The 15252-nt window shown below is 42.4% G+C and overlaps 1 protein-coding gene across 2 annotated transcripts in view; it reads right to left on the minus strand.

Moving 5' to 3' along the window:
• Positions 1–15252, minus strand: part of LOC137651240 (telomerase reverse transcriptase-like) — a 117555-nt gene that overhangs the window by 70938 nt on the left and 31365 nt on the right. For both annotated transcript variants that reach the window (XM_068384465.1, XM_068384466.1), the window contains exon 3: positions 614–727. In XM_068384465.1, the coding sequence (XP_068240566.1) occupies positions 614–722 (109 nt within the window). In that variant the 5' untranslated portion in view covers positions 723–727. The remainder of the gene's footprint in view (positions 1–613; positions 728–15252) is intronic.

Raw genomic sequence — 15252 nt, forward strand, 5'->3', positions numbered from 1 at the left:
TTAACTCTCCCTAGAAAAGGAAAATTATCCAACATCTTGAGGCCAACCTTTGGGCAGTACTCTCTGCTTCCCATCAATGAGCTAAGGTTCTCCCTCTTCAAGTTGAAGGTCGACATTGAGTGTTACCTGTGAAACGTAGCCAGAGCTCGTTTCTGGGTCTACCCCAAGGGGTTACCCAAACCCGACAAGTCACTGCTCATGCCCGCGTGTCGAAGCAGAGTGAACGTTGGGCGAGCAGCAGAGGGACATTTCATTAAGCTTATGGCCAGTTGCTTTTAACCGTAAACCTGTTAATAAAGGTTTGGTGGGAAAAAAAGAAGATTTACTCTACCGAATCTAAATAAAAGAAAGTGACGGTTAGTCGTTAGTGCTGGTGTGAGCGTGAGGGTTAACCTATCCCACTCCCGCCCCTGCTAAATAGCGGTGAGTAGTTAAACCCTGACAAAAAAGCTTATTGGCTGGTTTCAGCTTCTCTAAAATAATACTCCATAGTAAAGAGCAGGTTTGTATTTTGCACAGAAACAAATCTCTTTTCAATTCTTAATATTACACCTTACAGTTGACCTTTACTGTATAATGAATTAGGTTTAAGAAAACAAAAGGATGATCTTACCGGTATACTTTTTAAAATCATGGCCTTCACTAAGCAAACTTGTGAAAAATTTTTTCTCTATTTCTTTGGATGGTAAATAACCAATCCTTGATGGTGAATTATCTGTCATATTGCCTGTAATCAATAAAAAGATTAATAATTGTGAGGGTTATAGATTAAAAATCAAACTAGTTTTTGTATTATACATTTTCCCATCTTAGTTTGTACATAAACTAAATGCCATGAACAAAAAGCAACACTTGTTACAATTGTCAATTAGTTTTATTCCCGCCTATTTAGATTTCAAGAAAAAACACAGAATTTCGACTGCATTACCTTGAAAACAACAAATTTCAAAAGTAATTTGTATTTTTCCTAATTATACAAACATAAATCCTTTAATAGCTAGAATGGAAAATAATATTTACTGATGATTATAACTACTACTATAGAGGGTGGTGGGGACACCCTACCCACCTGCAGTCAGCAAGACTAGCACTCAAGTTTCAGTGCTTGGAATTCCAAGATGGTTGAGGTGGGAAGTGTAACTCCATACTCAGGTTTGCATAGTTAGGAAAAATACAATTAAAATTTGAGATGACTTTCTATGCAAAAACAAAAAGGACAAATTTAAAGTAATTTGTATTTCTCTTCACGATATATACCTTGAGCTCCTTATTAGGGAATATACTTTTGGCGAAGCTGGAAGACTAGCCATAAGACTTTTGGCGAAGTATAACTAACCCAACACTAGTTATGGGGGGGGGGTAATACTGGCTTCCCTGATCACAAACATACACCGGTGTTGTCTTGTACTTTTGATTGCTGGAAGGATATGCAGAGGAACAAATGATAGCAGGCAAAATTTTTAGTGTAAAGAGCTAAAGTTTTGTATCATAAGGAAAAATACAAATCGATTCAAATTTGTCATTTGTTCAGTCACTAAATACAAATCATTTTGCTCTATATTAGGGAAGACACCCCTAAGGTGGGTGGAAGTCCTAACCAACTGGCTGGTTTTTGACAAGGTGATTCGCCCTCATGCCACGCACACATTAAGAGGAAAACCCTGACACAATCCAGGGTTGGCAAAATAACTTTTTATTGGGCTCAATCCATGTTGTCCAGATGGAAGGTTCCTAATAGTAGCTTCCAAGGGATATATGTACTACAGTGATATTCCCAGAGAATTTACCTCTAGGTCTCCAGAATTCTAACTCCTGGCGCGAATATCCTTAACATTCTCTTAAGCATATCGCATAAATCAGGGGACGTACATCTTGATACGACACATAGCGATCTTCACCCCGATTAGCGTTTTCACTTCGAGGGGGAAGAGTGGCAATTTTGGAAGGGGAGCCGTTATCAAGGTTACCCTATTTCCCATACTACTATTGAGTATCAAGATGGCGGACATTCCTAATTTTGTAGCGAATTCGCACAATGGTGTTCCCTATTGATCTAACTTTTTCGATCAATTCTGCAAGGATTATTATGCTATCTCCAGCTTCTTTCGCCTCTGGAAAGTTGAGTATTGATTCTTTACAATGTGTATATTTTAGCTCCTGTTTCACAGTGAAATTAGAGTAATTTATTGTGATTAGGAGCTAGGCCTGTTACTGGAGGCGCCTTGGGCGCTGTCGTTTGTTAGGCATGTGTTATTTAGTTAGTAGAACGATATTCCCGGTTGAAATAGCATAAATTAATTAATTATGTAAGCTGTTTAGGCAATATGATATTTTCATAATAAAATACATTTTTGAACATACAGTACTTACCCGCTGGTTATATATAATAGCTTTATTCTTTCTGACCGGCAGAAAATTCAAAACTCGCGCCCATCACATCTATATGCCAGGTATACACTAGCGCCACCATGGAGATAGGCCGAACTATCCCTCCTAGTCTCAGATTATTTTAAGCGGGTAAGTATGTTCAAAAATTTATTTTATGAAAATATCATTTTTAAACATTTAAACTTAGCCGCTGGTTATATATAATAGCTGATTGACACCCTTGGTGGCGGGTCAGAGACAGCAAGATTAATGGAATTTCACTAAAGAGTTTATAAAACAAAAAACTTAGCTTAAGGGTTCGTACCTATTTAGGACGCTGACTTCAATGGCTCTCTGCAATCACAAGTCTGCTGTCCTTGAGAACCAACAATCCACCCAGGGGGCTGAAGAACTCTAGGAGCTATCAAACGGTGACTAACCTATAACATGACAGGACCTCTACCAATACCCTTGTTCCGGGCGCTCTCAAGGAACAATTGACTACCTGACTCAATCAAAGATTGTGGAAGATTGTCTAACAGTTTCCTCCAATCCTAAAATATATATACAAGTTCCAAGAGGGGAAAAAGGGTACTAGGGATTTAAGGGAGTGTAGTGGTAGATCCTTCACCTACTACTGCATTCGCTGCTACAAATGGTCCGAAAGTGTAGCAGTCCTCATAAAGAGTCTGGACACGTTTTAAATAATGTGATGCGAATACAGATTTACATCTCCAAAACGTTGTATCCATTATACTTTGCAGAGAAAGATTTTGTTTAAAGGCTACAGAAGTTGCCACTGCTCTAACTTGTTTTAACTTTTAAGAGTTTAAGATCTGCCTCACCACACTGCGCGAGCATCTTTAATTAAAATTCTTATAAAATATGATAATGCATTTTTTGACATAAGTAAAGAAGGCTTTTTTACAGCACACCAAAGAGCATCTGAACTGCCTCTTAAACTTTAGTCCTGTCTAAATATACTCTTAATGCTCTAACAGGACAAAGAACCTTCTCTATTTCGTCACCCACCAAATCAGAGAGATTAGCAATTTCGAAAGATTTTGGCCAAGGGTGAGAAGGACGTTCGTTTTTGGCTAGAAAATTAAGCTGCAGGGAGCATATAGCTTTCCCATTTCTAAAGCCATTTTTACTAAAAGCATGAACCTCACTGACCCTTTTAGCTGTTGCTAGGCTTACTAAAAATAGAGCCTTTAGAGTCAAATCTTTAAAAGAAGCAGAGCTCAGGGGTTCAAATCTGTCACTCATAAGAAATTTTAAAACTAAATCCAAATTACAGGCTGGTTAATCTTGTTGACGTTTTTTAGAGGTTTCAAAGGATCTAAGCAGATCCTGAAGGTCTTTGTTATTCGAGAGGTCTAATTGTCTATACCTAAAGACCGTTGCTAACATACTCCTATATCCCTTAATGGTAGAGGAGAAGAAATTGTTCTTTCTTCTAAGTTCTAGAAAGAAATCGGCACTTTGAGCTATAGAGGTACTGGAAGAAGAAACTGAGTTTGTTTTACACCATGCTCTAAAAACTTCCCACTTGGATTGGTATACTCTGATAGTTGAAGTTCTCCTTGCTCTAGCAATAGCCTTGGCTGCCTCCTTTGAAAATCCTCTAGATCTTGCGAGTTTTTTGATAGTCTGAAGGCAGTCAGACGTAGAGCTGGGAGATTTAGATGGTTTCTTGCCAAGTGTGGTTGCCCGAGAAGATCTATTCTCAATGGTTAGCTTCTTGGTATGTCCACCATCCACTCCAGTACCTCTGTGAACCAACCTCTTGACGTCCAGAATGGGGCTATCAACGTCAATCTGGTTCCTTCGCGAGACACAAACTTTTGCAGAACTTTGTGCAACACTTTGAAAGGTGGAAAGGCATAAAAATCTAGATGTGACCAGTTCATCAGGAACGCGTCTGTGTGTGTGACGCTTCGAGATCCAGAACTGGGGAGCAGTAATTCTCTAGTCTTCTGTTCTTTGAAGTTGCGAATAGATCCATCAGGGGACGACCCCATAATCGCCAAAGTTCTTTGCATACTGTACCTCTAAATGCAGTGTCCACTCTGTGGGGAGAACTTGGTTCCTCCTGCTGAGGCTGTCTGCCCTCACATTCCTTTCCCCTTCAATGAATCGTGTTAATAGGGAAATATTTCTTTGATGTGCCCAAATGAGAAGCATTTTTGCTAACTCGTAAAGAGGCCTGGAATGCGTTCCTCCTTGCTTCGCTTTGTATGCCAAAGCTGTGGTATTGTCCGCATTGATTTGGATAACTTTGTTTCGTACTAGATTCTCGAACCCCTTAAGAGCTAATAGGACTGCCAACAGTTCCTTCTGGTTGATGTGGAGACTTAATTGTTGATTTGTCCACAGACCCGAAAACTCTGACATTCCCAGTGTTGCTCCCCACCCCAAGTCCAAGGCGTCGGAAAACAACACTAGGTCTGGGCTCTTCTGTTCCAAAGAGAGACCCTCCTGGGGTCTGTCTAAGTTGTTTCACCAACACAGGCACTCTTTTATCTGATCCGTAAGAGGAATGCTCTCTTTGTCTAGATTGTTCTCTTGTTCCAATGACAATTGAGATGGAACTAAAGGGGTCGTAAATTTAACTTCCCCAGACACACGAATTGTTCAAGTGAGGAGAGGGTTCCCAGGAGACTCATCCACTCCCTTACTGAACAAAGCTCCTTCTTTAAAAAGGCACAAATCCTTAGGAGAGCTGACTGAATCCTTTTGGGTGATGGAAAAACCTGAAAAGTCAGACTGTGAATCTCCATCCCCAAATAAAGAATCCTCTGTGAAGGGATCAATTGAGACTTTTCTACATTTACCAGCAGTCCTAACTCCTTCGCCAGACTCATTGTTAGACGCAAATCCTCCATACAGCGATTGAATGATGGGTCTCTTAGTAGCCAATCGTCCAAATTCAGGGAGGCCCTGATGTCTCTTGAGTGAAGCATGCTTGCCACATTCATCATGATCTTTGTGAATATCAGCGGGGCGGTAGTGAGGCCGAAACATAGGGCCTGGAATTGGAATACTTCCTTCCTGTAGACAAACCTTAGATAACATTTGCAACTTGGGTGAATTGGAACATGAAAATAAGCATCCTGGAGGTCTAAGGAGACCATCCAGTCGCCTTTCCTTATTGCCGCAAGAATTGAACTTTGGGATTCCATTGTAAATTTCGTCTTTTGGACGTAGTTGTTGAGGGCACTTACGTCCAGGACTGGCCTCCATTCTCCCAAGCTCTTGGGAACCAGGAACAGACTGCTGTAGAAGCCTGGTGATTTTAAGTCCCTCACCCTCTTTATCGCCTCCTTCTCCAGCAAGAGGGACATTTGGAGTTGCATGGCCTGTCTCTTTACTTCTTCCTTGTATTTGGGAGAAAGATCCACCGGGTTTGAAATCAATGGGGTTTTGAGATGAAAGGGATTTTGTAACCCTTCTTTAAAACTTGGACAGACCATGGGTCTGCTCCCTTTTCCTCCCAGGTCTGCCAAAATTTGTGCAGCCTGGCCCCCACTGCTGTCTGAAGGTACAGGCAGTCAGACTCTGCTCCTGCCTGACCTCGAACCTCTTCTTGCTCTGGTCTTTCTACAATCAGGTCTGAAGCTGCTTCTGCCGACTGTCTTTCCTCGAAAAAACTTTGTCGTTTGTGGAAAAGTAGAATCATCCTTGAACCTACGAGTAGAAAAGGACATAGGAAGGACCTTCCTTGCCGACTTAGCGACCAGATCATGAGTAGCCTTTTGAGTGAAGGCAGGAGTAGAAAAGGACGTCGGAAGGACCTTCCTTGCCAACTTGGCGACCAGATCATGGGTAGCCTTTTGAGTGAGGGCAGAAGCTACCTCCTTTACCAGTTCCTGTGGGAAAAGAGAAGGAGAAAGAGGAGCATAGAGCAACTCTGACCTCTGGAACGGAGTGACCCCCAGAGAGAGAAAAGAATACATGGTCTCTCACTTCTTGACCACCCCTGCTGTGAATAAGGCTGCCAATTCATTTGAACCGTCTCTTACAGCTTTGTCCATGCAGGACATAATATGAACAAGATTAGAAGTCTCAGGGTCCTTTAGAGCAGAGACTTTCTTTCCCAAGGTACCCATAGACCAGTCAAGAAAATTAAAAACCTCAAAGGCTCTATATATGCCTTTAATAAGAAGATGGTCAAATTCAGTTATGGACCAGAAGATATTCGTTCTATTCATAGCAAAGCGTCGAGAAGAGTCCACCAAACTTGAGAAGTCGCCCCGAGCAGAGGCAGGAACTCCCAAACCTAACACGCCTCCTGTTTCATACCAAATACTGGACTTGGAAGCTAACTTGGCTGGTGGAAACGAGAAGTTTGTCTTTCCTGCAACGCTCTTAGACTGCATCCAGTTCTCCATTAATTTTAATGCTCTCTTAGAAGAGCGTGAGAGAACCATCTGAGTGAACCTTAATGCTTTTTAAGATAAACCAACTGTAAACTCCCATGGAGGGAAGCGAGGAGCTAAAGGAGTAAAATTGTCAGGAAATAATTCTGAAAAAATCAGCCTAATTTTCCTGAAATCAACAGTCTTGTGTTGCTTTATTTCCTTCATCCTCAGAGGCAATGTCCAATGGTTCATCCAAGGATGAATGATCATCATGATCCTCTTCAGAAATAATAGCAGCAGGAGTAAACGCTTCTAGTTCTGAAAAACGCCGCTCTCGCACGCGGGCATCAGGCGCGTGATGCGCGCTATCAAGTGGCTCAGCTTGTTTACTTGCTTGGCGCTCCTCAAGGTTGCGTTTGGCGTCACGTTCGTGCGCATGCTGAACTGAAATAGACAGACGTTTGGCGTCATGGTCCGCTTGACAGGAGACGTCACGGTCTCTTTGTTTTAAGTCCCGCTTTACTAGGCGTGTAGCGTCACGTTCAGGCGCCTGGTGCGTGAGAGCGCGCTTAGCTGCTTGGCGCTTGTCGTCGCACTTTGAATGATGACCCACGACGTCACGCTCATTCGTTTGACGTCTACTTTCAACAGATACAGGTACTGCAAGAGTACTAGCAGACTTAAAATCGGCATTTCTATCACCCCGATCAACATTGCGTGAAAAGGTAGGCCGCCTGTGCGACATCGCGTCACGATCGGAATCGTGACGAACCAACGCTTTGTCGACTGCGGGCTGATAAGAATGCATGAAAGTAGATAGTTGTTGTTTCATATCAAGCAGCATAGACCACTTAGGATCCTGCTTAGGCCGCCTGTACGACATCCTTTGTGAAACAGAGGTCGAAACTTCCATAGTGAATTCTCGCTCTTCGTCGCTCTCATGACGCTCCTCATAAGCGGGAGATTGAATCCAGTCCGATGGAAGCGGTGGTGCATGCACCATAACCTCAGACTCGAGAATAATATCTGATTCAGTCTGAATCATTCTGTCAATATCTGACGTCTCATTAGACCGCTTAGGCGGAGAGCATTGAGTATGCAGCTGAAAGTTCTCTGGCGAGTCCCAATGACTACAACCAGGCCTTTGCGGTGAAGGATCGCGACCTTGTGCGCCTTCATCCACTTTTCTTTTAAGGGGGCAGGAAGCTTGACGCCAGCCCTTTCATTTTTTGCCTCGTCCGAGGACGAAGACAAAAAACTAACCTCACCTTTCCCATGGTGAGGAGGAGCAATCTGAGAAATAGATTCAACAGGAATGCTCGAAGGTACGTCTGCGCGCTTGATGACGCCTCTCGTTCCCTTTCGCCGCTCGACTTTACTTCTCCCATGGGCCCGGGAGCTTGCAAGAGGTCTTCTAAGGCTAGGTGAACGACAAGAACACGCAGACGCACCCTCCACATCACTGAACACATTAACATCACTAATAATATTACCACTTTTGAGCAGATTCACATTGGACAAAATTTGGTCTGTCCGCTGCCAGCAATTCCACTCTCGAACCAAGCCTGGAACGCTGTCATTATATCCTTCATTGTTGGTTCAGATTGAATAGGATTAGGTTCAGGATCTACCACTATTGGGGAATTAGGTTCAATGACATTTGAAAATGATACATCCCTTGAACGGAAGGAACTATGTCTAATTCCATCCCTTTCCAATTTACGAGAGTAGCGATCATAAGCTAACCACTGACTCTCGGATAAATCAAAACACTCTTGACATCTATCCTCAAAATTAGATATTTTACCCCGATATTTATAGCAAATTGAATGGGGATCCACCGAGGCTTTTGCAAGCCGAGTTTTACACCATTCAATGCACTTCCTAGGGGGAAGGGTCAGCCATTTTGGAAATGTAAATAGAGAGATCAATTCAAGCAAGGGTCAAAATTAATTCAAATCAGTAGATATCCAAAAGAATCCGTAAGCTAGTCCAATAAATGCGAAAGTCAAAACCAATAAACAATTGTACATCAACAAGAACACTGTTAATTCCTGATAAACGGCGAGTGAATTTCCAAAGCTCTTGCCAATATGGCGGCAAAAAGAAATCTGAGACTAGGAGGAATAGTTCGGCCTAGCTCCATGGTGGCGCTAGTGTATACCTGGCATATATATGCGATGGGCGCGAGTTTTGAATTTTCTGTCGGTCAGAAAGAATAAAGCTATTATATATAACCAGCGGGTAAATTTAAATGTTTAAAATTATACTTTTAAAGACATTTATAGTATGCATACTTTTTCCTTTTCTATGTCGATCGTATACGTTAGAGTTTTGGTGATTTAGGTAAAAGAGATCTCATCTTGCCTAGGTAACCTAACCTAGGCGATGTAGTATACTTTCAGACATTTCCCCGTTTACCCTTGTGTATAGTTTTATAAATTCAGGCGGATATAGATATCTCCTAGAATTATTATATAAACCGATACTCGTCTCCAGTGGAGATTTAAGGGTAATCCCTCCTTCCCTCTGAGTGTAGCCTTAGGCTACAATCCTAGTGGGTCGTGCCTTGAGTTTTCATTCAGGCATGACTAGCCTAGGGTTTTCTGTCCCTTCCCTTAGCCACAGATAGCAGATTTTGGGTTTCGGTCAGAACCTCAGAGTATATAGTCTTGTGCTGGCAGCCAGCCGGCAGGGTGAATAGTCATTCCCCTGCCGGCATAGGAGGCTAGCCCATCCTAGGCCGCACTTGAAGTGGTTGTATGATGCCGCCACCTTCTCCCTGCGGTCTAGAAGACTAGTCCTGTGCTCACACACCCTAGGCTGAAGAATACCCATTCTTCTGCCCCCTAGGATGGTGCCGGCACTGGAACTCTGTTTCTCCCTTGTTGAGAGGAGGTGGCACTGCCGCCGTCCTCTTAACTGTATTGGCAGACCCTAGGCTGGAGAATAGATTTTCTCCTTCCGCCGATACTGAAACAGAGTTTCTTAGGGGTGTGGTAGGACCAGCAACCTTCCCAGCTCCTTCCACACCTCATACAGGACCCTTTTCTCTCCCCCCCCCTCTGTCCTTTAGCGATGGCCTTGCCATCGCAACTCTTTGGCCCGCTGCCCTGCAATCTCACAGATTACCGGTGGGTTGCGAGGCTGGCCGGACTCCTCCTTAACAGCTGTTGTCTGACTGCCGGCGGCCATGACAACTGCCAGCGGCTATGAAGGCTGCCGGCGGCCATGGCAACTACCAGCGGCCATGGCAACTACCAGCGGCCATGATGGCTGTTAGAGGGAAGTCTCTTCCGTCACCAAGATTCTTCAGTCCTCCCTTGCACTGCCGGCCACAAGTACTGTTGCCGGGGTACTAACCCGGCCCGCGGTATGCCGGCGCCGGCAGATACTGACTCAGCCGGCAGCATGCCTACTATCCCAGTGCTGCCGGGTGCTAGCCTGCCTGCGATGGTACTGGTGGTTGGATGGAAGCCTGAATGATGCATTCTCTCCTTTCATTTGAACCTCCTTTCTAGGGAAAGGCAGTAAATTATATATTTACATCCTTATTTAGTGTATACATACACAGTATGCAATATTATTTCTGAATCCCTGCAATATTGGGACCCCAAGTTTGCAATATCTGTCGGACATTAGTGTCCAAAGGTTTTGATACTCCCAAGTTAATGGAGTCTAGGGATGCACCTCGTAAGAAACTATGTAATTGGGTAAGAGGGTTCCAGTACAGTGAACCCTCGCTACTTCGCGGTTCGACCATCGCGGATTCACCACTTCGCGGATTTTTTCCATAACCCATATATGTATACAGTAATATATATATATATATATATATATATATATATATATATATATATATATATGTATGCATGTATTTATGTATATATGTAGGTATGTATATGTGTATACATATAAATATATATATATATACACACACACACACACACACATATATATTATATATATATATATATATATATATATATATATATATATATATATATATATATATATATATATATATATATATATATATATATATCTAAAGTAGGAAGATGTGATGTAGTTCTAAGGGAAAAGTATGGGAAATATGTCTGGGTAATAAGCAAAGCTCTACCTCCAGTTTGTTTCTTCATTATGATCAGAGATAAATGTAAACAAAACATTGGTTGCCATTTTTTATCATGCTTTTTAGCGTGTTTAGGAAATGCATGATATAAAATCACCTTTAATATTTGTGCCTGTTTTAGTTTAGGGTACTGTAGTACATGCATTAAGTGTTCTGTACATTAAAGGGTAGTTTGTTAACAGAACTACGTACAAGGGAAGGTTTTAAAAGTCTGAATATACATGTTGAATAAATAGGTAAATATGGTGTCACTACTTCGCGGATTTTCACCTATCGCGGCCGCGACTGGAACCTATCTACCGCGATAAACGAGGGTTCACTGTAGATCTCTCCGGGACCATACCTACCTAACGATAGGATGGGTAGCTTACTATTCCCGAAAGCAAGTACAGAAATAGTGGTGCCCCATGCACGATTCGCACATCCCTACGTCCAGATAGCCTTCGGGACGGAGGGCAGGAAGGCACCCCGGGAAGAAGTTGACAATGTTGTGTCGGTATTGCCTCCGTCTGTGCCGGCTCTGGAGCCGTTAACCTCGACATCTTCACCTTCTACCCCTCTACAGTGGAACCTCTACACACGATCTTGATTCATTCCAGAAACTGCTTCGTATGTTAAAACAATCGTATGTTGGAGCAAATATTCCCATAAGAAATAAGAATACACTGTAATTTGTAGAATTCGTTCCACACCCCAAAAACCTATAATAACTCATTAATAAATTACTACATATAATTACACATAACAATAACATAACTGCATAATATGAAAGAAGGATGTAAAAAAACATAATTATAAAGAAATAATAAATAAAAGATGTGTTTTTATTGTCACTTTACCTTAGAGACAGGCCAACGCAGGTGTAGGATTTGCTACACTAGGAGATGGACGATCGGCGAGAAGGTAGACATGGTGTTAACATGTTCTTTAAATAAATACTCTCTCTCGCTTTCTCTTTTGTTCTTTTTCACTATTAGTGTTAGAGAGGTCTATTAATTTTTTCTGAGAGAGAGAGAGAGAGAGAGAGAGAGAGAGAGAGAGAGAGAGAGAGAGAGAGAGAGAGAGAGAGAGAGAGAGAGATTAAACAAAAATGTGTTGTTTACATATGATTTTTAACGTCACACCCTAGGCTGAAGAATAGACATTCTTCTGCCCCCTAGGATGGCGCCGGCACTGGAACTCTGTTTCTCCCTTGTTGAGAGGAGGTGGCACTGCCGCCATCCTCTTAACTGTATTGGCAGACCCTAGGCTGGAGAATAGATTTTCTCCTGCCGCCTAGGATGGCGCCGATACTGAAACAGAGTTTCTTAGGGGTGTGGTAGGACCAGCAACCTTGCCGGCTCCTTCCACACCTCATACAGGACCCTTTTCTCTCCCCCCTCTGTCCTTTAGCGATGGCCTTGCCATCGCAACTCTTTGGCCCGCTGCCCTGCAATCTCACCGATTGCCGGTGGGTTGCGAGGCTGGCCGGACTCCTCCTTAACAGCTGTTGTCTGACTGCCGGCGGCCATGGCAACTACCGGCGGCCCTGATGGTTGTTGGAGGGAAGTCTCTTCTGTCACCAAGATTCTTCAGTCCTCCCTTGCACTGCCGGCCACAAGTACTGTTGCCGGGGTACTAACCCAGCCCGCGGTATGCCGGCGCCGGCAGATACTGACTCAGCCGACGGCATGCCTACTATCCCAGTGCTGCCGGGTGCTAGCCTGCCGGCGATGGTACTGGTGGTTGGATGGAAGCCTGAATGATGCATTCTCTCCTTCCATTTGAACCTCCTTTCTGGGGAAAGAGAGTAAATTATATATTTACATCCTTATTTAGTGTATACATACACAGTATGCAATATTATTTCCGAATCCCTGCAATATTGGGACCCCAAGTTTGCAATATCTGTCGGACATTAGTGTCCAAAGGTTTTGATACTCCCAAGTTAATGGAGTCTAGGGATGCACCTCGTAAGAAACTATGTAATTGGGTAAGAGGGTTCCAGAAGATCTCTCCGGGACCATACCTACCTAACGATAGGATGGGTAGCTTACTATTCCCGAAAGCAAGTACAGAAATAGTGGTGCCCCATGCACGATTCGCACATCCCTACGTCCAGATAGCCTTCGGGACGGAGGGCAGGAAGGCACCCCGGGAAGAAGTTGACAATGTTGTGTCGGTATTGCCTCCGTCTGTGCCGGCTCTGGAGCCGTTAACCTCGACATCTTCACCTTCTACCCCTCTACAGTGGAACCTCTACATACGATCTTGATTCGTTCCAGAAACTGCTTCATATGTTAAAACAATCGTATGTTGGAGCAAATATTCCCATAAGAAATAAGAATACACTGTAATTTGTAGAATTCGTTCCACACCCCCAAAAACCTATAATAACTCATTACAGTGAACCCTCGCTACTTCGCGGTTCGACAATCGCGGATTCACCACTTCGCGGGGTTTTCCCATAACCCATATATATATACATATCGCGGATTTTCCGGAAAATTCGAAAATACCGCGAAATCTGAAGATAACCAAATACGATATTTTGTTACCTGTAATTCCATTAATACTGTAATTAGTAATATATGCTCTTACTGATTGTTCATTGCATTACATATGATATATAATTCAGCACAGAAAGAAATAAAACACGAAAAGAGAATGTGATCATACGATAATTCAGTACGTAGTAAAATTAAATCGAACATGAAACGCAAATCAGATGCAGTCATACCATATTAGAATGGTGTGTACTGTAATGGATGTGCTTCTTTTCCATGAATCTTTTGTATGTATACGTACGTAGTACAGTACTGCATCCAATAATATTCTTTGTTGCAAAAATCACATTTCGAATAAGTACTGTAAGCGTACGAGAGAGAGAGAGAGAAAGAGAGAGAGAGAGAGAGAGAGAGGCGTAAAATAGCGTACGTACGTAAATTTTTATTATTATTGTTATTATTATTATTATTGTTGTTGTTGTTAATAAAATTATTATTGTTATTATTATTAATCATTATTATTATTATTATTACTGTACAGTATTATTATCATTATTTATTATTATTACGGTATTGTACTTAATCTACGTACGTTCAGTATGCGCGGGGCATCTTCTATGAGTAACCAACGCACCATGTACTGTAAGACGGGTTGTGATTGGTTCAAGCGCTGATAGATGACGAATCAAAACTCAAGTTTTGTTATCTAGCCTGTGATTGGTGTTTTGCCCGCATCTTCTACCCGCAGCATCACAGTTCTCGCGGGGCTGCATCGTTCACTTTCTCTTTCCGCGTATTGCTGAGTAGACGTTCTTAACTTTGTGAAGTTTAATCTGTGCTGTGTGCGACTGTTTTAAGTTGAACTTTCTGTTAAACCCTACTGTACAATGCCTCCCAAGCCTTCTGCTTCTACTAAGGCTGGTAGTGAGCCTAAACAGCACCGAAAGATGATGACGATTGCTGAAAAGGTGACGCTTCTCGATACTATGTTAAAAGACAGTAGAAGTTACGCGGCCGCAGACCTCGAAGACCTGACGAAATCGGGCAGTGAAGACAGTGAAACACAGGAAGAGTTCCAAGAAAATGTCGAAGAAACGGTCTTAACATTAGAACGGCTTGCCAAGCTCTGCAAGCTTGCGAATGAGGTGAAAGAAATGTCGCAAGAGTGGGACGAGGATATGGTTCGTTCTGTACAATTCTGCACCAAGATCGATGAACACATGGCTCCCTACAGGATGCTCTTGCGAAAGAAGAAGCAGCGGCAGCAACTTCCGATCACAATGCCCTCAGAAGAAATTGAAGAAGTGTCTCAGGAAGAAGTTGAAGAGGTGTCCCAGGAAAAGACACCTCCGTCTGAAGAGACGTAAAATACTATTATTGGCTGCACAGTAGAAGACATCATCAGCTTCATCATCATCATTTCTACTGTGCAGCAAATTCATCGCCATCATCATTCAAGTTTTTCTTGAACTTCTTTCGTGGTGAGTACAGTAACAATCTTTATTTTTTACTTAAACATTTTAATATTTGTGTCTGTTTTATAGTTTAGTACTGTATGCATTAAGTTAAAGGGAAGGTTTTAAAAGCCTATCATATTTTTTTTGTTTAAAATTTACATTTACGTACGTAAAACAATCTCTCTCTCTCTCTCTCTCTCTCTCTCTCTCTCTCTCTCTCTCTCTCTCTCTCTCTCTCTCTCTCTCTCTCTCGTAAATTGTTTTCCTGCTTTGCTACGTACAGTATGTACTGTATGATTTTATATAGATACGGTAAATAATATTTGTAATAACATATTTTGTAAATGCTTTTACTGTAAATATCATTATTTATCACTTTCATCATGCGCGTTAAATGCCTTCTTTGTTCTGAGCGTGGTTGTTTACTGAGCGTACTTTATGACGCC

Source organism: Palaemon carinicauda, chromosome 12, assembly GCF_036898095.1.
Source record: "Palaemon carinicauda isolate YSFRI2023 chromosome 12, ASM3689809v2, whole genome shotgun sequence".
Taxonomy (NCBI): Eukaryota; Metazoa; Arthropoda; class Malacostraca; order Decapoda; family Palaemonidae; genus Palaemon; species Palaemon carinicauda.